This window comes from Vicugna pacos, chromosome 20 (assembly GCF_048564905.1).
Source record: "Vicugna pacos chromosome 20, VicPac4, whole genome shotgun sequence".
Taxonomy (NCBI): domain Eukaryota; kingdom Metazoa; phylum Chordata; class Mammalia; order Artiodactyla; family Camelidae; genus Vicugna; species Vicugna pacos.
In genome coordinates this window covers 24,959,785-24,986,322 of record NC_133006.1, presented here as the reverse complement: position 1 = coordinate 24,986,322, position 26,538 = coordinate 24,959,785, and the positions used below count along the sequence as shown (strand labels likewise).

Sequence of the window (26,538 nt, the reverse complement as noted above, 5' to 3'; positions counted from 1 at the left end):
AAATAATAAGCAAGAAATATTAGCAACTTAGACCAATTCTTCTAAAGAAGGAAAAGGCGAATACTTCTCAACTTCTTTTGTAAGGCTACCAATACTTGAGAAAGGACTTAGCAGAAAGGAAAACTGAAGAACCATCTGTTTCATGAATACAGATACGAAATCTATTTCTTACTGTGTTCTGTGTGATTCTGTTTGTGCCAAGCATCATCATCATTAACTTGGATTATTGGAATGATCTTATTTCCACTCTTGACCAGCCTACTATTCTCAAGACAGCATCCAGGATTATTCTGTTAAATATAAGCCTAATGCTTTAGGCTTCCACTTCCACTCTACGCTTTGATTACTCAGCCACCCTGACCTCTATGCTGTTCCTGTAACACACTAATACACTCGCATCTCAAGGTCTGTGCACCAGCTTTCCAACTGTATGAAGCAATTTTACAGTTGATACATTCACACGACAGATTCCCACATCCCTTTCAGATCTTTGCCCTAAAGCTCCTCTCCCAGTGTGGATTTCTCTGATTGCCCTATGTTAAATTGCAAACAAACAAACAAAAAAAACCATACTCTGCTATCCTTTCTCGCTATATTGTTATTAATGGCACTTATCTTAATCTGGTGTATTGGATTTTGTTACACATGTTGTCTTTCTTCTTCAGCTTACAGTCTCAAAAAACAAAAACCCCAAAATTATTATCTATTTTATTCATTAGCGCAACCCAGAACCTAAAACATTGTGTGAAACATTCTTTATGCTCTCTCTGTATTTGCTGAACTAACTAATGGATTGTGATTACCTGTTAAATGTTTGTCAACTACACAAACTCCCCTCAAGAGGTCAGATTTGTCCTTTTGTAAGCATTCTAACCTACAGTCTATCCACAATATTCCCCAGAAAGTGATGCTAGTCATAAAAGACTTCTCCACTTCATCAGAGGACATGACAATACAGAAAGTGAGCAATGAGTATTTGTGATTAAGTAAGCAGTTTTAGCCACATAAGGCCAGTTTCTAGCAATGCATTTTTGTCATGGACTGCTCTCAAAGACACTAGTGATTCTTATGATTAATTACTGTCAATAGACAGTATTTAAAATTTAAGTAATTATATAATTGGTGAAAGAACACACAAGTCTAGGAGCTGCATTCCCCAGATATGGATACAGAAGAAATATTCTAAATAGAATTGTTGGTAGTGGGTGAAAAGAGGGTTAATCTCAGGAATCAGAAATGTAACAGAAGGACATTGTAACCAATGCCTACATCAGAGATTTGGGATGTACTCCTGTGAAAATACGTAAGTAAATGCTTTATACTACAATTCTGAAAACTATTTTTTTCTGGATAATTGCACCATCCCTCTTCCACCAAAAATAATACTATTGCAAAGTGATGTAATTATGTAATACTAGGTGCAATCTAACATGTTTAACACTAGGACTAGAGCCTACCATTTTTATGATTACTAATTTTGCAATATATTAAGATATTACTCACCTAAGTTTTTCTCTCTCCTTGTCTTTTTTCTCTTTATATTTTCTCTATCTTTTTATAATACACACACACACAACAAAACAGATATAAGCACTCAGACATTTAATTAAAACACATACCTATACTTGATCGCAATGGGAGTCTACCCAGAAACAAACAATAAAAAAAAGCAAAAATGTACACACAAATGTATACACAAATAGATTAAGAAATTCAAAGTTTTACTAGCTAATGACTTGTATCAGGAGCCCACCTGTTGTTTCACTCTGTAATTTTCACAGCCTAGATTCAAAGAGGTTCCCCAGTTACTCTCACTCACTCTTTCCGGTGATCTTAACCAATTGTCATCAGAAAATTCTTCCCCTAATCTAAGCTCACTTTTTCCTATTTACTCTCAGCAAATTTGCCCTGTACTTCCTTCTTTACATAGTTTATAATAAAATAAACTTTGGGCTCAAAAATGATATCCAAAAATCAGAGATCATGTGTTTTCGCTGTCTCCTTAAATAAGATTATCTGAGATAATTCTAGTTGTTCAAAACTTCTTACACTCATTTTATTGCAAACAGCTTATATCTACATGTAAGATTGAATCTCAGCAAATCCATCTCTTATTATGTTCAGAGAACAAACAGACTAAATCCTGTATAAACCTCTCCAGTGGCATCTTGGGCATTAATGTCTTGGGATTTTCTCTCCAAAGACTTATTCTCTCCCTATTTCTTTTCTCATAAGTTATCAACTCATACCTGACAGACAGGTTCAGAGGCAGTTACACTCACAGCTGGCAGGGACACACGTACGCATACACACGCAGACACGTTTTACATTTACACAACTTCTTTTCAACAAGTATATCTGTCTTCCATAGTTTAAGAGAAAGAAATCCTGATTTTCACTCTTGTCCTCTCTGCTTTCTCCTCCACATAGAGGGAAAGATCGCATTTGTCAGTGTCCCTGTGGACAAAGCTATGCTTCCTGCCTCCTCCCTTCCTCTCTCCTCTTTTTGCGTGCTGAACATAATGTCTGATTTCAGGAGTATTACAGAAAAACCAGGACAGAGGCCACAGCCTAGTTTTATCCACTGACAGACACTCATAGTCCCATAACCAAAAGATCAAGCTGTTGCAATTTCCCGGAAATGCCAATTCTGGTCTTAAACAAATGTGGTGTTTCTGCAGCTCCTAGTCCCAGGCTGCCCACACGTGAGCATGTGCGAGGAACACTTGTGCGTTTCTAGTGACCAGCCGTGAGAGAAAGCCAGGGTCCCTCATTTGGATTTACAACCGGAGCTGGGACTGCTGAGAGCACACTTTTTGTTTTGTTTTGTTCTGTTTTTGGTAATTGAAGTATAGTCAGTTTACAATGTTGTGTCAATTTCTGGTGTATAGCATAGTGTTTCAGTCATACATATGCATGTATTCATTTCCATATTCTTTTTCATTATAGGTTACCACAAGCTATTGAATATAGTTCCCTGTGCTATGCAGAAGAAACTTGTCATTTGTCTATTTTATATATAGTAGTTAGTATCTGCAAATCTTGCACACTTCTTAATCACCTTCCAAGTGGAAGTCTCTCTGTCTGCAGACAGGTGGTTTCTCACTCAACAGAACATTCCCATCAGGAGACATTCACATCTGACTTGTCTGACAAGGGTCCTGGGCATGTGACCTTGGACCCTGGGCTCTGTTTCTGACCACGTTCTATCCCATCTCAGGAGTAGCTGGTCTTGGGGGCCTGACCTGGGGTGGGGGGTGTGTTGAGGGCTCACATGACGTTAACTCACAGGATTAAAGTTAATTCACACAAAACATGAATGTAAGTGTGTGCAGAGAATCTGTGTCCTGACCTACAGGTAACAGTGTCTGGTGTTTTGTGTTTTGACTATAATCTTGAGACCATCGTCCTGTAGATGCCCAACTCATCTCAAAGGCACAGATTTGAGCACCTCCTGACATGCAGTAACCATGGAAACAACCTCAGCACCAGTCTGAGACCTCTCCTGGAATATGAATGACTGTCTTATGCTAAAACTATGGGGTTTTGCTTATTTTGAGCCATAAAATTTTATAATGTCCAAATGAGGTATGTAGGTGGTAAACCATTAAACATTTAAGTCGTTACTTTATAAATTTTACATACTGATTACTCTTAGCTCACCTCTAAAAATCAGTCACTATAAACTGAGGAACAATATTTTAAAAATTAGTAAATTAAACTCCACATAGAAATAAAAAACAAGACCATTTTTATTATTATTTTTATAAAAATGTAACCCCATAAGACTACAGTTGACAGTAGAAGTCTGCGCCCTAAAACGCGCACACAAACATGTACAGGGGAACATTGTCATGTAGAAATATCACTTGTACTTTTTCTACTAAAAGTTCTTTTGTCACATCAGCATGAATGCCTCCACTTCTCCAATCTTCATTTGAAATCAACAACAAAAATGTCCCTCTTTCTCCAGTGCATAAAAAACCTTACAGGATAACTTTTACCCTATATTTAGTTTATCACAATCTTTCACAGCCCTGGGAAGTGGAAGAGGGTGGAGCCCCAGGATTCCCGGGGCAGTGGGTGACAGGGGGCTGTGTCCCGAGGTGACACCCAGTGTGGGGCTGCAGGGACCCAGGTCCCCAAGTCCCCAGGATCTCAGCTAGCAATGGGTCTGGGCTCTCAGATACGAATCGAGCTTTTTATTAAATGTGTATTTTCCTGATTTTCTTTGAAGAAATGAACACAAAACTCCCTTGGAGGGAAATAATACCAGCTCTTCTGTTTAGCGGGGAGAAGAGTGTGGAGCCAGTTAATCTATTTTTTATTGTTTTTTGTTTTACCAAATCTTACTTTAATTTAAAATCAATTCACAGAATATTGGAAGGTGTAGCGTTCAAGAAAAGAGCGAGTAGACAAATGGTGTTTTAAGTACAGATGTGCTCAGCCCTCCACAGAAGTGCTATTTAAAGAGGAACAACTCCTGAGTGGGCCGTTCCAGAAGGATGTGCTGCTTCAGAAACAAAGTTTGTCTTCACATCATACTTTGTGCTAAGTCTCTAGTGATAAAACATTTCAACTAAATAATTTAGTGATATTGTGTTTCGGACTTAATATTTTTTCCTCCAGATGAGTTTCAAGGAGGCCAATTTCTCTGCCAAAATTGAAATCAACATTTTTTTGCTAACATATTTAAGTAAATTTTAAAAATCAAATAACACTAATGGCTTACACTGCAGAACATGATACCCTAGTAGACACCACTCAACCCACATCCTCGGACAGGTGATTCAATGCCTCTGCTCAGGGGGCCTCCTGCAGAATGAGCAGGTTAATGCAGGCAAAGGCTCAGAGGTTTTCTGGCCCTGGTGAGTCCGCACTGAATCTGAGCACCCTACCCCAGCCCTCCGCAGAGCACCTAACTACTCTCTCTGGCTCCCTAGGACCGACCTCCACATTTCCACAACCGGGTCTTTTTACATGTTCTTCACAGCTTTATGGAGATATAATTCACAAACCATACAATTCGTCCATTTAAAGTGTACAATTCAGTAGGTTTTAGTACATTCGCACCACAGGTCAATTTTAGAACATCTTCATCACTTCTAGAAGAAACCGGAGGACCTTAGGTGTGACCTCCTGACCCCCTTCCCCTCGGCCCCAGTCAAACAATAATCGACTTTCAGATTCCCTGCTCTGGACACTTGGTGTGAATGGATCACACATATGTGGCCTTCTGTGGCTGCTTCTCTCACCGAGTGTCGTGGTGTCAGTGTTCATCCACCTAGAAGCTTTTTCAGTGTTTGGTCTCCTCTTATGATTGAGCAGTGTTCTTCTATGGGGGCGGACATCTCCTGCACCCTCTCACCCTCTGATGGCCATTTGGGTTGTTTCTGCCTCCTGGCTCTTGTGAATTTGCTGCTGTGAACATTGGATGCCAGCCCCTGTGGGGACACGGCTTCCTTTCTCTTGGGTGTGGGCCTAGGACTGGAAATCCTGGGTCCTTGGTGACTCTGTGTATAACCTTTGGAGGAACTGACAGGCGTTTTGCAAAGTGGCTGCTGCTGGTGGTCTTCCTGTGCCATCACATCAGCATCACACCATCATCATTAAGGTCAGTGAGCACATTCTCTGAGCTATAAATAGCCCCAAACGCAACTAACTCTGATTAAAAGAAAAATGTCTTTGCTCGCAATACACAGAAGTCTGCAGATAGTGTGTCTGGCCTCCCAGGCATCCTGAGAGCCAGGACTTTATCCCTCACAGTATGGTCATTGTGATGAGAAGATGGCTGCCAGGGCACCAGACACCATGACCACCTCCAAAGACCAGGAGAACATGTATGGCCAGGTGGCAAAATCCCTTCTCCTGTTCCTGGCACTTCCAAGAGACAGATACAGCTTTTCTAGGACCAGGAGTCTGTTTCCTGTTGGGATTCACTTTAGATAAAGGGGAAGAGGACAGCCCACAGGGGTCCCAGGGACATCAGTGGTTGGGGGCCTCTTTCCATTTCTCTAGCAGGACTCACAGGTGAGAAGTGGGGGTGGGGGTCCCTGGGGGGAAGTTGGATGAGGCCACCCCTATAAACAGATAGGGAAGAGACCTGTGGGAACATTCTCTGGCCAGGTTTGAGGAGAGGAGAGACTGGTGCTCGCAGTCCAGGGCTGAAGCCAACACAGGAGACCGCCCACTGGGCACCAGGATATTGGGGAGATGTCTCCATCCCTCTTCAAAAGTCAGAAAAGGCCAGCTCTGAAATTCCTAAACTTGATGAAGCTCAGTGACTTTCCGCTGTGACGATTTTCCTGGGTCATTCCAATTTCTTAGCAGAAGTCCATGGTTCTGAAACAAAGAAGAATATTAAAGAAAGAAAATAGGAAAAATGAAAAAAAAAGTGAATCTCAAGATAGGAATTTCCCAATGAGAATTCTCTTGATTGCAGGCATAGAAAGGCATCTTGTTTACTCTTACAATAACCCTCTCAAACCCAGGGGACACTCAGGGTTTGTATGTCTAGAGATCTGTGGATCATAAAAGACAGGCAGAATCTCAGAAAGAAGAGATTTTGGAAGATGAAGAGCTTGTGCTGCAATCCCAAGGTGATATGTCACTTCAAATATTTTTCCACTATTTATTTTTCAGGAATGTAAATTGGAAAAGCTTTCCTACCTGGGAATTTGAACACTCAATCAGGTACGAGAATGAAACAAGAGACAGGCAGGGGAGTTACCCATATTGTCTGTCTTCTTGCTAGAATTAAAGTTAAATGCCCAGGATTTAGAGCTGCTTTCCTATCTTATGATGGACTCCTCATTGTGCTTGTGGATTAGGAAGGCTCTTTACTGCCTACATTTTTATTGCTGTATCTCTAGATATTTTCCAGAGTAAATATGCATCTGTAACTATTCAGGATGCAGTGAAGTAAATCATCTAGTACAGAAAGTCTGATTGCTATTTTCTTTAAATGTTAGGGAAACAGGTTTTTTCCCCTGCTGAATTTTTGATACGATTTTGTTTTATGGGTCAGAAAAAGAAAAATGAGGTCTGGCATATGATTTGTATCTTAAACAACAGTGATAAGTTGTTAACAATAGACAAAATAGACACGGCTGTCAAAGAAAGCTACTCTGAATTCCTAGAAGCCATCCTTTCACAGATGTGTAATTAATGAAGACAATCTCTCAAATTTTTCTCAAGCTAGAAACTCAGAATCCCAAGGGATCCCCTGAAATGTTCCCTAGTTAATTCACTTTTTTATTCTAGTCACATTAAACATTTTCTTCTCCTTTCAAGGATTTTCCAAACTTTGAATAATTTCCTTTTTATAACAAATTCTACAATGTCTGCATCTCTATTCAGGTTTGTTATAGCTCTTATTAGTCTCTTATTTTCTATTCCCTTAAGCAAAAACCCTTCAGGTAGTCTCTTACTAGGTCAGGAGATAGCAGTGTGGTGACGTACTTTAAAATGTACCCTGGGTTAGAGCTGAAGTAGGATGATAAAAAGCAAGTCATATCAGAATGTGGTTCACAGCCAGAGAAGATGGTAGACTGGAAACATGTTTTGAATCCCTGGGAGAAAGAAAAATATTCATGATAAATTTATTTTGAAAAGGGACTGCATAATAGTCCATCACCAACATGTAACCTTAATAATTTATAAGCTAATGATCCAAATACTGTACAATGGCTAGTGCTGAGACTATTCAAAACAACAAAGCTCTGCCTCAAAACACTGTTGTCTAGGTGGGAACATTCGCAGCTGGAGGACTCTGGTTCCCATTGGAGAGAGCATTCCATATATTATTTTGTCTTTTAAGCGATGCTGAATCAAACAACAGTCACTGAATTTCTCCTCCTGGGCGTCACAGACATCCAAGTATTGCAGCCTTTTCTCTTTGTACTTTTCCTTGCCATTTACTCTGTTACTGTGGCTGGGAATGGAGCCATCCTGATGATGGTTATTTCTGATCCAAGACTCCATTCTCCTATGTATTTCTTCCTGGGAAACCTGTCATGTCTGGATATCTGCTACTCCACGGTGACACTGCCAAAGATGCTGGAGAACTTCCTCTCTACACACAAAGCCATTTCTTTTTTGGGATGCATAAGCCAGCTTCATTTCTTCCACTTCCTGGGCAGCACGGAGGTCATGTTGTTGGCCGTGATGGCTTTTGACCGCTTCGTGGCCATCTGCAAACCACTTCATTACACTCTAATCATGAATCACCAGGTCTGTACCCAGATGGCTCTCACTGTCTGGATCATTGGTTTTTCCCATGCCCTGATGCACTCCATAATGACCTCTCGCTTGAACTTCTGTGCTTCCAACCAGATCCATCACTTCTTCTGTGATGTTAAGCCATTGCTGGAGTTAGCCTGTGGGAACACTGAGCTCAACCAGTGGCTGCTCAATACTGTCACAGGGACAGTGGGCATGGTCCCATTCTTTCTAATACTTCTGTCCTATTTCTACATTATCATCTTTCTTTTCTTCAAGACCCATTCTTGCAGCATACTTCATAAAGCTCTGTCCACGTGTGCCTCCCACTTCATGGTAGTTGTTCTCTTGTTTGCTCCTGTTGTCTTCACTTATATTTGTCCTGCCTCCAGTAGCTCCATGGACCAGGACCGGATGATTGCCATTATGTACACTGTGGTCACTCCTGTACTAAATCCGCTGATCTATTCTTTGAGGAACAAGGAAGTAAAGGGGGCTTTGAGGAGGGTGATCAGAAAGAGGCTCTGACCTGAAGAAATCCAGAGAATTCTTCTGAGATATAAATAAACAGGCTATAAGAAAGTTGAGATGTGAAATTATATTGCTTCACAAGTTGTTTACCATATGCACAACAGATGGAACTGGATAAAGAAAAAGTATACGGAAAAATATAGTCTAGTTGTATTAAACAACACTTCTTAGGTAATAGAATGGAAACTTGAGCCAATGGAACACCAGCCATGGAAATCTAATGCTGAATTTGTTTTTGATATATTAGTTGATAAAATCAATGTGTTATATAACCTAATGTGTCTCTGAAATGCATTCTTGCTTCTTGGGGGCACCAGAAGAAGTTACAAGGTTCTTTATGACACACCCTCAGAACTTCCAGAACATCACTTCTGCTACATTCTATCGGTCAAATGATTCACTGGCCAGCCCAATTCAGAGGGAAGTATCCCCAACAGGCCATCAATACTGGGAGACTTGATTCACTGGGCATACGTATTTCAAACTATCTACCACACTGACTTGAGACTTGTTACGGCAGTCCAATCTGCTGACTTACATTTTCTTTTTACCTAGTAGAAAAGTATTTGGTGCATTCTAATTACTTTATACATATTAAGTCATTGAATCATCATCTTTGCCTTTGTTTTACAGAAGAGGAAATAGAGGCACAGAATCGTTAAGTAAGTTGGCCAAAGTTTTGAGACACGATTAGAAATGATAGCCTAAAACCCAAAGTACTATGGCTGCAGAGTCTTTTTCTAAACGTTGCACTGTGATTTCTTAGCAGTTATCTTTTCAAATATAGTCCATTCTCCCTGTTCTCCTGGACCTCATTCCTGCCAGATGTGGTGGGACGTTCTCAATCTATTTTACATTTTTTTAAATTTCTCTTTCATATACTTATTCAATCTGTTTATTGCTCAGTACTGCATTTTGATTTCTTACCTCAGATATAACTTCCACTTTAGCTTTGCTCAATCATCAATTTGACCCATTCATCAAGTTTTTAATTTCAGTGACTCTATGTCTTGTTTCTAGAAGATTTCCATGGTTATTTTCCAAGCTTGCTTATCTTTTAAAATAATATCTTTGTCTTTCTTTTGGTTTTTATTCTTTCTTTTGGTTTTTATTCTTTCTTTTGGTTTTTATTCTTTCTTTGAACTCTTTAATAATGTTAAACATTTTAGTTCGTTTTAGAATTATTTTATATACAACACTAATAATGTTAATCGATTGCTTTATCTCATAGTGTTTATTCATACTGCACTTTTTTTCTGACATACTTTGTAATATTTACTATGCTCCCGTCTTTACTTCTGTGGAATTCTGTTGTAGCTTGAGTAATCAAAATGTCCTGCCAATATTATTTATTTTCCCTTGATTCTGCCACAGGTTGCAGTAGGCTGCAAAATCAACATGACTATATCAGTAGATGGATGAAAATATTTGATAAATTTCAATATATTTCTCTGATAATAACTCTCAGGACACTAGAAATAAATATAAGGAACATACCTAAAGTTAATAAATGGTGTCTGTAAACTTACTAAAGCTTCGTCAACCAAAACTACAGCCAACATCATATGCAATGAAAAACCTTAGACATATTCCTTTAATATTTGAAAGAGAAAATAAAGGTTTCCCACTAGTACATTCTTCCTACTACAATAGAATATCCCAGCCAATGTAGTTAAATAATGAAATAAATAGGAAATGAGGGAAAGGGAACAGACAAAACTCTTATTTAATGTAGGGTATATTATTTACATTTTTTAAAATGCTGTAGATTTACCCAAATGAATTGAAAACTTCTGTTCACACAAAAACCTGCACATGGATGTTTATAGCAGCTTTGTTTATAGCTGCCAAAACTTGGAAGTAAACAAGATGTTCTTCAGCGGGTGAATGGATAAGCTCGTACATCCATACAATGGACTATAATGCAACAGTTAACAAAATACAGCTTTCAAGCCACAAAAAGACATGAAGGCATCTTAAAAAGGCAGATTACTAAGTGACAAAAAAAGCCAATATGAAAAGGCTACATAGTGTATGATTCTAAGTCCATGGCATTCTGGAAAAGGCAAAACTGAAGACAGTAAAAAGATCAGTGGTTGCCAGGGGTTTGTGGAGAGGGAGGAATAAAGAGGTTGAGCACCGGGCATTTTTAGGGCAGTAAAACTATTCTGTATGATACTCTAATAGTGGATACATAACATTATACATTTGCCAAAACCCATTGAATGCACAACACAAAGAAGGAAACATAATGCAAAAATCCTAACAGTGCTCTAAAAAATAGTCCGTTAATTTAAAAAGAAAAAACTATGGAATCGAGAAGCCAATTTAGTATGAATTCGAATCTTAAGAAATATTGCCTGATACAAGACCAACATATACAAATCAATGATTCATCTACAGCAGAAATAATTTTATAGAAAATTTAATAGGATATAAGATAAAATTATAATAAAAACAAATTCACTTTTTAAAAAATAAACAAAACTTGCAAACATTTTTAATTTCATCCAAGGATTTAAATTAAAACTGAATAAAGGTAGCAATATATCACATTTTTATATGACATAATTAAACATTGTAAACATGTCATTTGTTCAAGAAAACAAAAATGAATTCAATGATCACATTTTACAATTTTTATTGAAGTAAACTAGTTCTGTGTTTTTGGCAGAGACTACTAGTGTCCACTAGGTATTTATTATCTCATTTTTCCTTAGTTACAATTTATGTTAGGAGTCAAAGAGACCAGCTAAAAGATGATATTTCTCATCTTGCCTATCAATTGACTGCAGTCATGAGATTAAGCTCTAGACAGTTAGACATGGCAAATTTTCTGCCTGGAAGACAGCATGATTACTGAAATTAATGCAGCTCCAGCAGTTGACCTTGAGGATAAAAGCCATGTGCTAAAGATTGAAGGAGCTTTAGACTATGATGATTCACCACATCCTCACCAAACTACCTACATCTGGACTTCATTTACATGAGAGAAAAGTGAACTTCTACTTGTTTAAAACTCTATATTGACAGTCTCTAATAGTTAAATGTGATTCCTATATGAATTCAGGAAATGATATACCATGGATCAAGTTATTAAAATGGTGAATATTAGGCTAGAAACAGAGGAGAGTAAGGAGATTGGGGCAAAAGTTCTCATTTGGATAGAATTAAATTTGAGATGCTTGTCAAATATCTAAGGGTAGATGACATATGAATAGCCTGAGTATTTCAATCTTTCTATCTATATTTATGTAAAAGAGGAAAAGATAGTTACTGAAAATATATATCTATAAAGTGTGTATATATGTGGGTGTGTATGTATGTATATATATGTGTGTGTATATACATACACACACATATATATACATATATATATAAATACTGTTAAGGTTTATGAAATGTTATGACCACATGTTCACCTCTTCAAGATAATCTGACTTAAGGAAGCAAAGCAGTAACTAGAAAGATTTTGTGAGTTTTCAGTAATCTTTCTGCTTTTACTTCCAAGTCATTGCTACTAGCAGACCTCTGTTTAATTGTTGATTTTACAGCACAACACCATTGAGAGGCAATTTGCTTTATGGAAAATTCCTCCAGATTTGCCACTAATGAGTAACTCTGGGGAAAGCCTCTAAGGACAGGAAAGATTCCAACCATTTCCAATCCCAAGGGAGATGAAGGTCGATAATACTCAGCTCCTAAGCTGCATCTTTGCTACCTATGGACACTATCTTGCCATGTAGACAAAGGATTCTGGATTCTCTGGACTGTCCTACTTGCTCAATAAGATCACTGGATAGAATACATATTTCTAAGGCCATCACTCGTAGGGTGAAGATTAGGAAAGCCAGTAGGTAAGTGTGGAAGGTAGCATTTAACAAACAGATTAACAGCTCAGATTTCAGAGTGGAACATAGTGGATAGAAGTTACGTGCTTGGGGGCTAGATCTGTGTCTGTTTCCAAATCAGTATGTAAATCAATCTATCTGTAAGAAATATCTTACATGGTAAAACTTCTAACAGATGTTCGTAAGGACTGTCTAACAGGAAGGACAAATCTCACAGGAAGTTAAATATGTGAATCTTGAGTTTAGAAAAGAAGATGGATTGGTAGGTATAACTTAGGAGTTTTTTAGGATATTTAAAGCCTGAGACTAGAAGTAAGAGAAGAGAAGAGATCCAAAAGTGAATAATAAGAAAGAGGAGGAGCCAGCCAAGACTAAGGAGTCATCAGTGAGATCACTATGTACCCAGGAGACAGTGGGAGTGTTCCGGAAGCAAAGGAAAAAAAGTTTTTGGAATAAGAAGAAAGGAGTCAACTGTGTTAAGTCTTATTGTGAAGTCAAATACCCCAAGGACTGAAAACTGAGCTTTGACATTGACAAGAGTGATTTCAGAGGAATGACAAAGGCAAAAGCTTGATTAAAGAGGATTCAAAAGATCATGGAAGATAAAACAATAAATTTGGAGAGAAATGGACAATGAGCGATGGAGACCAGTAACTTTTTGAAGGATTTGTCACAAAGAGCAGAGAAGTGGAAGAGCCCCTGGAGAAGGCTGTGGGGAACAGATTAAAATACTAGGATATCATCCATCCGAAGTTGAAATTTTAGAAAGTTAGAACCTCACGATTTTAGATAGTTAGGACCTCACGTATTTTTGATGCTGAAAATGCACATAACCTCAGTTCTTAATTACACCTGATCTAAGATCCAACGCAAACGATAATTTTTCAGGTGAATTCCCTGGTGATGTGTACAATAGCAGTAAGATTTCTCAAGCAAAATCATCAGGAAGATCCAGCCTGGAAAAAGATGTAAAAATGTAAGAGATATGGTCAGGCCTGAGCTGAAGAACTGTTGTTCTTGAGAGACAAAGAAGTAAGGGAAGCCTTAATCTTGTAGGAAAAAGGGAAATCTTTCAGTTTCCAATTTTTTTTAAGTCTACTAAAACATATTTTATGGCATATAGAACCCAGAAATCTGTAACTTAACTAGCTCTCCAGGTGAAAGTTTGAGAAGCTCTTTTCTCAAGTACTAACAAATGCTCTGCTTAAAGAGGAAAAAGATTATGTGCCTTCATCCTAAATCAATTATCCACCAGAACATTTAAAAATTAGTAGAAGCAAGGACTTTAATGAGTGTATCAATGGAAACATAAATGGAGACTGTTTCATATAATTAGAGAGCCATCACTGAGCAATAGTCCTTTGTACAGACCATGTGCTCAACTCTTTGGCTGTTGGTTTAAAGAATTTTTAAAAAGAAAAAATGTTTCCTACTCTCAAGGCATTTATAATGTAATTGATAAGAGAGCATTTATATGTCATAAAAAATAGAAAACACTTTAAGGCAATATTCAATTAAGGGCTAGATTATCCTATCTATGTATCAGTGTGGGAAAGCATGAATGAGCATATTCATGGAGCTATGAGGTGATTGGCCCGAGAAGAAAGGACACTAAACAGCAATGAGTAATGGAAAGTCATGTTTATTGGTAGGTGGATACAAAATTAGAAGTTCTTGATAGCCAGGCACAGATAGGTATAAGTGGTGCCTTGGAAAATAAGATATTGGAGATATTTGAACAAGGGATAATCAGGCCAAAAGCAGAAAGTTATACATTTTCTGGCAAATGCTTGCAGCATGAATCATAATAATTAGAATGGAATCAATTAAGCCAGTTAAGCTGCTGATGAAATAAGCTGGGAGCAAGTTGATGAAAGAAAGTCCAAAGAAGCTGACTGTGAAAGTGGTGAGAAAAAGACTAAAATGAGAATCACTTTGTAGTTTAAAAAAAAAAGTGTTACAGTATTATGTACTAGTCTGGATTTTAGGGATGAAATAAAAAGATGAATCAATGTTTCCAACCAATATGATTAAGAGAATATTTGGAGGAAAAAACTCTTAATCATAAAATGTGGCAATGGAAGGGAGGACATTTCAACACTTGGGGAGGACAGCATATTGCCCTCTCCTGTGTGCAGTTTTAATTTATTTATTCCTTTTTTGACAAATATTTTCTAAAGGATGTCAACACTGGGGATACAAAGAAGAAGAAAAACTGATGTGATAATAGCAACAACGCACTTTCTGGCCTGGTGAAGGAGTCCAGGATTAACTAAATATCTTAAATCAATATTTTAACAAAATAAATATGAATTTCATTCTCTATATTACAATTGTAAGAGTTCTTTTGAAGGTGCTATAACAACATATAAAGGGTGGGTTTGACTTAGTCAAAGAGGCAAAGGAAAACTTTCCTAAGAAAGGCACCAATTGATCTGAGACTGAAAGAATGAGCAGGAGTTGACTCAGAAAGAAGAAAGCAGCACATTGCTTTGCACTTGAGGGAATGCACCGCAGCCAGAGTGACTGGGGAGCCGAGAATGTGGGGACTGTAGTGCAAGATGGGGCTGCTGGGACACATGAAAGTCAAAACACTTTAAGCTTTGTTAGACATGGTGGGAATTTTTATACTTTCATAAAGCCAATGGTTCTCCAGACACCTATTTTTAAATAAGTAAGAGACATGATCAGATTTTCTCTTTTGAAAAGATCACTCTGATGGCAGTGTGGAGGACATATGGAATGGGGCAAAGGTGGGTATATTAAACCAGTTAGAAGGCTAGCAGTCTGTAGTCACTGACAACAGCTTGAACTAGAGTAGTGATTGTGTAGGTGGGCAGGAGCATTTATTGAGCTCCTACTATGCGCCAAACACTAAGTCTTGACATGCAGTCTCTGCTTTGAAAGGTTCATGATCTTGTAATGAAAACTGATTCATAAACAAGGAATCGTACCACCCGTAATACCAAGTTTAAGAGAACTCTTTTACACTTAAAACTCCAGCAAGCTGCTCTTGTTCCCTTCATTCCCTCATCTTTGTGCCTCCTCACTCAGATCCTCCTTCAGAAAGTCCAAATCGTGTCCCTCTCATTGCTGTTTTAATATCCCACATTGGTGGTATAAGAGAACCCAGTGGCAAGAGAAGAGCTCCAGGGCCTTAGCACAGTAGCTAATAGTGAGTGAATCCTCTCCACGCTGATTCCTTCCTTGTAGCACATCATTCAGTATGAACTGCAGCAAGAATCCCGACTTGGTCCTCTCAGGGCTGTCCAGTGACTCAGAGAAAAGACGGCTGCTCTTCGGTGTCTTCCTTGCCCTCTACTCACTGAGCCTCCTAGGGAACTTGCTCCTGCTCCTGGCCATTGGTGCTGACACCCGCCTCCACATTCCCATGTACTTCTTCCTCAGCCAGCTCTCCCTGGTAGATCTCTGCTTCACCACCACCACAGCCCTCAAAATACTGGCGGCTTCGTGGACCGGCAATGGATCAATCTCTTTCTCTGAATGTCTGGCCCAACTATATTTCTTTGCAGTTTTTGCTGATATGGACAACCTACTTTTGACGGCCATGGCTATCGACCGCTATGCTGCCATCTGCCGTCCTCTGCGCTATCCACTCCTAATGACTCCCTGCAGATGTGGACTGCTGGTGGCTGGGTCATGGGGAGTGGCCCACGCTGTCTCTCTTGTCCACGCCCTGTTGCTATCCCAACTATCATTCTATACGAATCAAGACATTCCCCACTTTTTCTGTGATTTTGGCCCACTCTTTCAACTTTCTTGCTCTGATACCCACCTCAATGAGGACATGATGATGGTCCTGACAGGACTTTTAGGAATCAGCCCTCTCCTCTGCACAATAAGTTCTTATGCCCATATTTTCCTTGCTGTAGCTAGGGTCCCATCAGCACAGGGAAAAAAGAAAGCCCTGGCTACATGCAGCTCCCACCTCTCCATGGTCATCGTCTTCTACAGCACAGTCTTTGCCACCTACCTGAGGCCCCCATCAACTTCTCGCTCCTCTGGGGAGCTGGTTGCTGCTGCCATGTATACCCTGGTAACTGCCACTCTCAACCCTTTTATTTATAGTCTGAGAAATAAGGATGTGAAGGCTTCACTGAGAAGGGTTCTGGGCATACAGAGTTTAAGGGGTTAAAAATAATCCTCGTAAAAAAGACATTTTGGGGAAAATCCCCACTCTTCACCAGCACACTGATAGAGTCAGTTAATACCAGGCATGTCACAGACCATGATATGGTAGATTGGAAAGAACTCTAAACAGAAATTAGGAAAACTAGATTTTAGGTCCCACCATAGGTGCAAGCTTATTTATATATTCTTGCTTTAGGTATATATATTATATATTATAGTTACTTTTATATCAAAATATTATATCAGTAATATGTCAAAGGGAATATTATATGTATTGCATAATAATATATATACTCAAGTGTATTATATAGATATAATATACATAAGGATAGATCGGATAAACTGTGCTTTAAATTGCCTTGTAACACTAATATTACTGAAACTCGATCATCTGTTGCCCTCATTACCACCATTTTGATCACCACTGCCATTTCTATCACCAGTTTAATAATGAAGACCCTCGCTATCAGCTTTACTACGGTCAATGTCATCTTTGTTGTCATCAGAGTCACCACACAGATAACCACCTTTGGTTCTATCCCCATCAGTACCACCAGTGCCATCATCATGAGTGAGAGAGTGGAAACTGGTTCTATACACTTTTTCCCCTTTTAATGTCTCATTTTTATGAATGTTTTATTTAGTTGTGTGTTTGTGCTGTATTTGAAGCTGTCTATAGAGCTTCTTCTAGTCATTGCTGAGAATTTAAAGACCAGCAACATTTGGAGGATTTTTAAGTTATATTCTTGGGGTTTTTAATAGAATTTTAAAATATTTCCTACATAAATTCTATTTATGACTTCTGTTCTGCAAACATAAAGTATCTATGTATCATTCAAAAAATTCTTTTGTTCACTATAGACTCTCAAAGAGCGATACAGAGACAGGATTTACTGCATTGTAAAGAAAATGCACTCTAACTAGGTCAGTCACTGCTGGTCTAGCTTGTCTCTCTGTATGTACCAAGCACTGTGTCACAGCAGAGAATATGCATTAGATTTCTTTATGACACCCACTATAGTTCATGATAATGTGCATCATGGGGGTCTGACTAAATAACTGATAATTAATTCTATCTAAGAGAACAACTCTAGCTACATGGATTTGACAGAGCGCTAACTTAGCACGAGTAATCCAGATGAAGCAGCTGGAGACTGTGGTCTGAAGCACTGGAGAGGAGGAAGCTGTGCCTCGGGGCCCCTGGAGGTACATTTGGATGAGTGGCCTGTGAGCTCTGACTGATAGCCAGACTGCGCATGTGAGGGAAAAACTGTTTGAGACTTACCAGGGACAAACCGCTAACGGATTAAAATCAAAAACACCAGTGACAGAGCAGGGTTTGGGGAGGAGCCGTAGCAGGAGAATGTGCTCTTCTGAGCCTGCTGAACCGAGAAGTCTCATTAAAACCTCACTAATACCTCTGCCATCCCGCTGAGACACTAAATGACCAAAATTTAAGAGTAAAAAAATCATATTCTTGAGTAACATATGCCTAGATCTGGCCTAGCAAAGCCCAAAATTAAATCCTAACAATGTTCACAGGAAAGAAAGAAATTGGAGACTGAGTCATGCCTAGATAGGCAGGCTTAAAGAATGCCTCGGGCTAACATAGATATACACTACCAAGACACGAAATCAACCCTACCCATGTTCAGGCAGATTTCCCAAGCACTGAAATGCCTTCTATAACAAAAGCTAACACTCTTCAGAAGAAAATAACAGAATCTAGTTTCTACAAAGATTGATATTCTCTCAAAAAATTACTACTCGTACAAAGACATGGGGAAATCAACATTCAAAAAAATCAATAAAAGTATATTTGATATGGCTCAAATGTTGTGATCTATAGACAAAGATTTTACAACAGCTATTGAAATCTGAACCAACTGGTGAATAATATGAATAATATCACTAAAAGTGGGCAAGATAAATATTTTGTGCCTTCTGATATGATGCAATGTAATAACATAGCAAACTTGTACTATTTTGCTGAAAAACAAAGTTAGCCAAGATTCAATCAAGTTTCTATTTCACTTTTAAAAATTTATATAAAATACAACATATAAAGATAGAAGTTAAACAAAACTGCAAGTAAGCAATAAATTTAATTTTGAATATGAAACATTTTACAAAACAGATAAACCAACTACTCCGATAAGTCAATGGTATAAAAGGGGGAGAAGAGGACTGCTGTACAATAAATGGATTAAGAAACATAATACAAGATGCACTGTGTGAAACTTGTTTGCATCCTGATTTTAAGAATTACTTAAAGACAGTCTGAGGAATTTAAATTTGGTTTGTATACTTGATGATATTAAGAAAATAGTGATAATTATAGTAAGTATCATAATGGCATGGTGGATGTGTTTTATTAAAATATCTTATTAGCTTGCACAACACAATACAAATACAATGTCTAAAATTTGCTTTAATATTTTCCAGTAAAAACAAAACAAAAAACAATTGGAATGGTAGATATACAATTGGCACAACATTGGCAAACTGTTGATGCCAAAGCTGGATGATAACCACATGAGGATTTATTATTGCTACTCTCTGTACTTTTCTGAACATTTGAAATGTTCTACAATAAAAAGTTTAAATGATTAAGTAAAATACATTCAGCTTCAAATATTTTTAAAATATCTAATCCTTCAGCATGATCAAACCATTGAGAATATAAGTATATTCTAGGTATAAAAAAATGTTTGTACAGTGAAAAAATTAAATACAACTAAAATTTTCCAGTGATAAAAAATTACTTAAGCACATTCTGTTTAGTCATACTATGAAGCCCAGAAAAATAAACTGCATACTTGTTGATCTTGAAAAATTGTTATAACAATGTTCACTGGAAAACCAGATTACAAACATAATGATCCAATTTCTGTTATTAACACATACACATAGAATGAAATTCTGATGACATACAAGGATATAAACAGCCAATATTTCTAGGCTTCTTTTGATGTTATTGTTTGTGTTTAACTATTTTTCCATATAAAATATTCAAGGCCTATTTAATAAAGAAGTAATAGACTTTAAAATAAAATTTCTTAATCTAGAACTTGAAAATTGACATACCTTCCTCACTTTTAGAGGAACTATAAAAGGGTTAGAACAGAATAACAGAATAGACAAAGATACTCTTTTCCAAAGAATCTTGGAAGACTTCTCAATGGAGACATCTGAACTCCAAAATAAAGTCATCACCACTCTCCTTAAATCAGGTGTTTCACTTTCCTTATGCAGCGATGCCTCCTAAGTGCCTGATGAACCAATTTGTCCCAAAGGGTGTAGATCACAAGACTGAAGATGGTAGTGACCCCAACATAAAGCAGAGTGAATGTGGACATTCCTAGGTAGGAGTACCACGCAGAGAGAGCCTTTCTCTTTCTGGCCCCAGCAAGAACTCTCAGTACAACCACCACAAACCAGGCACAAGCAGTGGAAAGGGAACAGTGAAATAGACTACAGAAAAAAATGAATATTTTTACCTGGACCACTCACTCTGGGATCTGAGCAAGCTAGGCTTATCAAAAGCAGGAAGTCACAGTAAAATAGACTACAGAAAAAAATGAATATTTTCACCTGGACCACTCACTCTGGGATCTGAGCAGGCTAGGTTTATCAAAGGCATGAAGTCACAGTAAAATTAGTTAATGTGATTGGGCCACAGAACGTCGACTTCGCCATCAGGCCCGCAACCAATCCATCTACCATGAAGTCAATGAGCCAGCTGTGACCACCAGCCCCAAGCACCATCTGGGAGTGGGTGGCAGAGTGAGTACCAGTGGTGAGTATATCCCTTGCTAGCCAGCCAGAGCATCCAGCTGTTCCTGGAGAGCCAAAGATCAAGAACTGGATGAAGGAACCAGCCATAGAGATGAATGCCTCCTGCAGGAAGTCCTCCAGCATTTTTGGCATTACTTTAAGCATGTAGAGATTCTCAAAATAGGATAGATTAGTCAGGAAGAAACACATGGATATGAATCCTCTGGCAGCTAACCATGGCCAGAATGACTAGCACATTCCCTATGATGATGGAAGCACAGATCAGAGTATAAATACAATGAAGACGAGGAGATGCAGCTCAGCTATGTTACAGAAACCAAGAAGGACAAATTCGGACTCACACTTGGGAGACCAGCTTCATTCCTCCAGAGAGAAATGTGAGCTTTGGGATCCCAAAATGAAGGAAAATAATTTACTGTTATTACCAACAGTGAAGAGTCATACTTAGAAGGAACGAAATCAGTCCTACTTTTCCCTATTCCTCTTTTTTGTTTTCCGTAGAGCCACAGTAATAGATGAATAGAATATTCATCTTAGAATAGAATAACCATCTTTCTGTATGGATGGATCAATGGGCTGTCACTGGCCCTCCGTCTTTAACTGTCATTGTCTGATTTCCTTCTGTTTTATGCAGAATTTTCCCCAGAGACGTTCCCAAGATGAAAAAGTGTGTCAATACCTCTGTCCCACGAAATGAACAGTAATATAAACAAGAAAATATGAGGCCATGGAGATTTGTACTGTTTGTGGTTCTGAAACTAATAAATAAGCATATTAAGGAAAGAAAATAGGAAAAATGAAAAAAAAATGAAACTCAAGATAGGAATTCCCCAATGAGAATTCTCTTGTATTACAGGCATAGAAAGGCATCTTGTTTACTCTTACAATAACCCTCTCAAACCCAGGGGACACTCAGGGTTTGTATGTCTAGAGATCTGTGGATCATAAAAGACAGGCAGAATCTCAGAAAGGAGAGATTTTGGAAGATGAAGAGCTTGTGCTGCAATCCCAAGGTGGTATGTCACTTCAAACGTTTTTCTACTATTTACTTTTTAGGAGTATAAAGGTTGGAAAAGATTTCCTACCTGGGAATTTGAACACTCAATTAGGTACAGGAATGAAACAAGAGACAGGCAGGGGAGTTACCCATATTGTCTGTCTTCTTGCTAGAATTAAAGTTAAATGCCCAGGATTTAGAGCTGCTTTCCTATCTTATGATGGACTCCTTATTGTGCTTGTGGATTAGGAAGGCTCCTTACTGCCTACATTTTTATTGCTGTATCTCTAGATATTTTCCAGAGTAAATATGCATCTGTAACTATTCAGAATGCAGTGAAGTAAGTCATCTAGTTCAGAAAGTCTGATTGCTAGGAAAAGAGTTTTATTCCCCAGGTGAATTTTTGATACGATTTTGTTTTATGGGTCAGAAAAAGAAAAATGAGATCTGGCATATGATTTGTATCTTAAACAACAGTGATAAGTTGTTAACAATATACCAAATAGACATGGCTGTCAAAGAAAGCTACTCTGAATTCCTAGAAGCCATCCTTTCACAGACATGTAATAAATGAAGACAATCTCTCAAATTTTTCTCAAGCTAGAAAGCCCAGAATCCCAAGGGATCCCCTGAAATGTTCCCTAGTTAATTCACTTTTTTATTCTAGTCACATTAAACATTTTCTTCTCCTTTCAAGGATTTTCCAAACTTTGAATAATTTCCTTTTTATAACAAATTCTACAATGTCTGCATCTCTATTCAGGTTTGTTATAGCTCTTATTAGTCTCTTATTTTCTATTCCCTTAAGCAAAAACCCTTCAGGTAGTCTCTTACTAGGTCAGGAGATAGCAGTGTGGTGAAGTACTTTAAAATGTACCCTGGGTTAGAGCTGAATTAGGACCATAAAAAGCAAGTCATATCAGAATGTGGTTCACAGCCAGAGAAGATGGTAGACTGGAAACATGTTTTGAATCCCTGGGAGAAAGAAAAATATTCATGATAAATTTATTTTGAAAAGGGACTGCATAATAGTCCATCACCAACATGTAACCTTAATAATTTATAAGCTAATGATCCAAATATTGTACAACGTCTGATGCAGAGACTATTTAAAACATCAATGCTCTCCCTCAAACTACTGTTGTCTAGGTGGGAGCATTCGCAGCTGGAGGACTCTGGTTCCCATTGGAGAGAGCTTTCCATATATTATTTTGTCTTTCAAGCGATGCTGAATCAAACAACAGTCACTGAATTTCTCCTCCTGGGCGTCACAGACATCCAAGTATTGCAGCCTTTTCTCTTTGTACTTTTCCTTGCCATTTACTCTGTTACTGTGGCTGGGAATGGAGCCATCCTGATAATGGTTATTTCTGATCCAAGACTCCATTCTCCTATGTATTTCTTCCTGGGAAACCTGTCATGTCTGGATATCTGCTACTCCACGGTGACACTGCCAAAGATGCTGGAGAACTTCCTCTCTACACACAAAGCCATTTCTTTTTTGGGATGCATAAGCCAGCTTCATTTCTTCCACTTCCTGGGCAGCACAGAGGCCATGTTGTTGGCCGTGATGGCTTTTGACCGCTTTGTGGCCATCTGCAGACCACTTCATTACACTCTGATCATGAATCACCAGGTTTGTACCCAGATGGCTCTCACTGTCTGGATCATTGGCTTTTCCCATGCCCTGATGCACTCCATAATGACCTCTCGCTTGAACTTCTGTGCTTCCAACCAGATCCATCACTTCTTCTGTGATGTTAAGCCATTGCTGGAGTTAGCCTGTGGGAACACTGAGCTCAACCAGTGGCTGCTCAATACTGTCACAGGGACAGTGGGCATGGTCCCATTCTTTCTAATACTTCTGTCCTATTTCTACATTATCGTCTATCTTTTCTTCAAGACCCATTCTTGCAGCATGCTTCATAAAGCTCTGTCCACGTGTGCCTCCCACTTCACAGTAGTTGTTCTTTTCTATGTTCCTGTTGTCTTTATTTATATTCGTCCCGCCTCCAGTAGCTCCATGGACCAGGACCAGATCATTGCCATCATGTACAGTGTGGTCACTCCTGTACTGAATCCACTGATCTACACTTGGAGAAACAAAGAAGTAAAGGGGACCTTGAGGAGGGTGATCAGAAGGAGTCTCTGACCTGAAGAAATCCAGAGAACTCTTCTGAGGCATAAATAAATAGGCTATAAGAAAGTTGAGAGGTGAAATTATATTGCTTCTCAAGTTGTTTACTATTTGTAAAACAAAGAAAACTATATAAAGGAAAACTAAATGGGAAAGTCCAGTCTTGTTGTCTTAAACAATGCATTCCTACATAATGTAATGGAAAGTTGAACAAATGGGACACTATCCATGGAATCTTAATGTTGAATTTGTTTGGGAGGTATCAGCTGACAAAACCAATTTGTTGTGTATTCTTTTGTGTTGTTGAATGAAATTGCATATAGACACTTGCCAATATCACTCATATATTGTGTGGTTGGGTAGTACTTACACTGTTTATCTGTGTGTTCCCTGTATATTAACATATACTGTGAGCAATAAAATGTTTCGGCTGTTATTTTAAGGACCATGGTTACTCAACTGGAAAAGTAAATGTTGACTCACATATGACTTAAAGGAAATTTGTAAGCAATATGTCATGATTTCTTTTTCTTCAAGCAAGGAGGCAAGTAAGTTATTAAAACAAATAATTGTGAATACTAATTAACAGAGATAAAGTAACCAATGGTTTACCTAGAGTTTTGTGAACTCTGACTCCAAAGACGGTTTATAACTCAATTGGACAGTCAATGGTTACTGTAAAATACTGTTAAAAGTCGAGGCAGATTGAAAAAAACATTTCAGGAATACCTTTCTAGCTCATTAGTTAGTTATTTTCCCCTCAATTTGTGGTCATGAAAAATTGTAAGTTTCAAAACTCTTCCTATTTATTTATTTTGCTTTTCTATTTCTATACTTTTTTATAGATTGTAATGTGATGCAATATGATGTAATAATACCAGTGAAATATGAGGAATTCATCAAAATTTTGTCTTGTTTTTCTTACCTGTCACCAAACCTATACTAAGTGAAAGCTAATAAAGCATAATTGCTGAAGTATTTTAGGAGCTAACAGGCAAGACTTACTATGTTCCTTACTTTGTAAGTTCCTAGAAGTGGCTGCTGGGCTGAAACAATGGTGGGTGCCAGCATTTACAATTATTTACAGATACAGACAGATCAGACTATAAAAGAATATTTTGAGCTCATAGACAGACTGTTCAAAATTTTTATATTCACTTTGTAAACCCAAACAATTTGGTTCTAAGCTTATCACACGCTTTTTCTATCTTCTAACTCTATCTTCTTTGGTCCTTCAATTCTGATTTTGTTTATAAAAGAGTATATGTGTGGAGAAGGCATCTTCTATCCTGAACTGTCACAGACCAGAATTTCTGTTGATCAGAATTTTTTATATAATCCACCCTGTGTGAAGGCTGTAAACTATAGAGGAACCCATAGATTCTGGTTATCTCTTGCTGCATAACATACTATCACCCAAAACACAGAGGGTTAAACACTTATTTAATTAAATTACATTATTCTGTGGGTCAGAAATTCAGAAGAACACAGCAGGGAAGGGCTGACTCTGTTTAATAGTGTCTCAGGCCTCAGCTGGGATGACTTAAACAGCTGGACACGAATCAGCTGGGAGCTGACAAAGTCTGTTTCTGGCTCTCCGGTTTTTCCACGTGGCTATCACGTGCTTCTTCAGCAGACATGCTTCAGGTAGACTTTTTACAGGGGGGCAAACAGACCAAAAGTTGCCAGTCATCTCACAGACGAACCCAAGGACCCAAGGAACTTTCTGCCATCTAGAGTACCTGGGACTGCTATATAGTTTAATTTTTTGACCCTGGGAAGTCCTGACTCCTTTAATTTTTCTCTAAATTTTGCATGAAAATAGATTGGTTTGTTTTTAGCTTATCTCATTCTTCTGTATTTTATAATAGTCAACTAAAAGAAGTCAGTTGTAACTTTCACCATTCTTTCTGATAATCTCATTTGCAAAATTCATGGATTTAATCCATGAGTTTAACCCATTCTATCTTCCATATTACCATAAAGAGTACTGAAAATCTTATTTTGTTTTCAAGCCAATTGTTAGAGATAAATCCCTGCATAAATTAACTGAGGATGTCCTGGGGCTGTGAAGGGAGTAAAGAGATTAAACCCAAAGGAGTTGTAAGTATTAGCCACTATGGACTGGTAGAAGTAATCACAGAATTGGATTTTGAGGATGCTTAATCAAGAGACTGGAACATAAAACTGAATTAAAAAAAAAAGAATGCATTAACTTGACTTAGGCAGAGATACCAGGGGATGGGGCAAACTAGTGTGGCTCTTAGAAGCCTAGAAAGAAGTCAGTGGCACATGCTAATCAATGATGAAATCCCTGCGTTGCCCTGGCAGATCACAGAGAAAGAAATAAAGCAACTCAAGGGAAGTGGGATATTGGAATGGACCTATTATGTGAGGCCAGATAATCCACCATAACATTATGCTACATGGGAGAGTTTAGGGGAGATGTGCCATTCAACAAGGCCATTAGGAATGTTCTGGTAGAGGAGTACCAGAAGTACTAAATTCAGTAACGATTTTAGACCAGAGCTGATGACTGGGGATGTAATCACAGAGCTGTACTGAGAGTAGAAATGAAGAGGAAGGGGCAATAGCGAACAGATAGTAGGACTGAACCACCAGAATTCAGCAGCTTACAATGTCCATAACTAACAGTGGGCAGAGGGGTGGTCACAGAGGGCTGTGGAGATGGTTAATGTAATATTGTGTCCCTAGGGGAAAATTAGGGAGCAGTCGATGAGGGTGCTGCTTGATATCTGTCAGAACAAAAAAGTGGAGGAGCAGGAGACTGAGAATGGTCTCCTTAATAAAATGGCACAATTCCCTGCCCAGTTCACTGACCAAAGCCAATT

At 38.3% G+C, this 26,538-nt stretch overlaps 3 protein-coding genes and 2 long non-coding RNA genes across 5 annotated transcripts in view; all 5 read left to right on the top strand.

The window, feature by feature from the left end:
* The first annotated feature begins 5,851 nt into the window (after window positions 1–5,851).
* LOC140687614 (uncharacterized) overlaps window positions 5,852–26,538 on the top strand; it is a 49,734-nt gene continuing 29,047 nt past the window's right edge. The window contains exons 1-2 of the long non-coding RNA XR_012062009.1: window positions 5,852–6,030; window positions 6,643–6,693. This is a non-coding gene — a long non-coding RNA (uncharacterized lncRNA). The remainder of the gene's footprint in view (window positions 6,031–6,642; window positions 6,694–26,538) is intronic.
* On the top strand, window positions 7,806–8,748 carry LOC107032889 (olfactory receptor 12D1-like). Its single transcript, XM_015234344.3, has one exon. It carries the CDS (start codon window positions 7,822–7,824, stop codon window positions 8,746–8,748), a length of 927 nt encoding a protein of 308 aa, XP_015089830.3. The 5' UTR covers window positions 7,806–7,821.
* On the top strand, window positions 13,032–14,929 carry LOC140687613 (uncharacterized). Its single transcript, XR_012062008.1, has 2 exons — window positions 13,032–13,578; window positions 14,783–14,929. It is a non-coding gene; the product is annotated as an uncharacterized lncRNA (long non-coding RNA).
* Window positions 15,829–16,758, top strand: LOC102540039 (olfactory receptor 1f45-like). Its single transcript, XM_006215395.2, has one exon. The coding sequence runs from the start codon at window positions 15,829–15,831 to the stop codon at window positions 16,756–16,758; it is 930 nt and encodes a 309-aa protein (XP_006215457.2).
* On the top strand, window positions 22,758–23,701 carry LOC140687612 (olfactory receptor 12D1-like). Its single transcript, XM_072944705.1, has one exon. It carries the CDS (start codon window positions 22,775–22,777, stop codon window positions 23,699–23,701), a length of 927 nt encoding a protein of 308 aa, XP_072800806.1. The 5' UTR covers window positions 22,758–22,774.

Excerpts from the sequence above, each read along its gene's own strand:
- LOC107032889 (XM_015234344.3), top strand. The coding sequence starts at position 7,822 with ATGCTGAATCAAACAACAGTCACTGAATTTCTCCTCCTGGGCGTCACA.
- LOC102540039 (XM_006215395.2), top strand. The coding sequence starts at position 15,829 with ATGAACTGCAGCAAGAATCCCGACTTGGTCCTCTCAGGGCTGTCCAGT.
- LOC140687612 (XM_072944705.1), top strand. The coding sequence starts at position 22,775 with ATGCTGAATCAAACAACAGTCACTGAATTTCTCCTCCTGGGCGTCACA.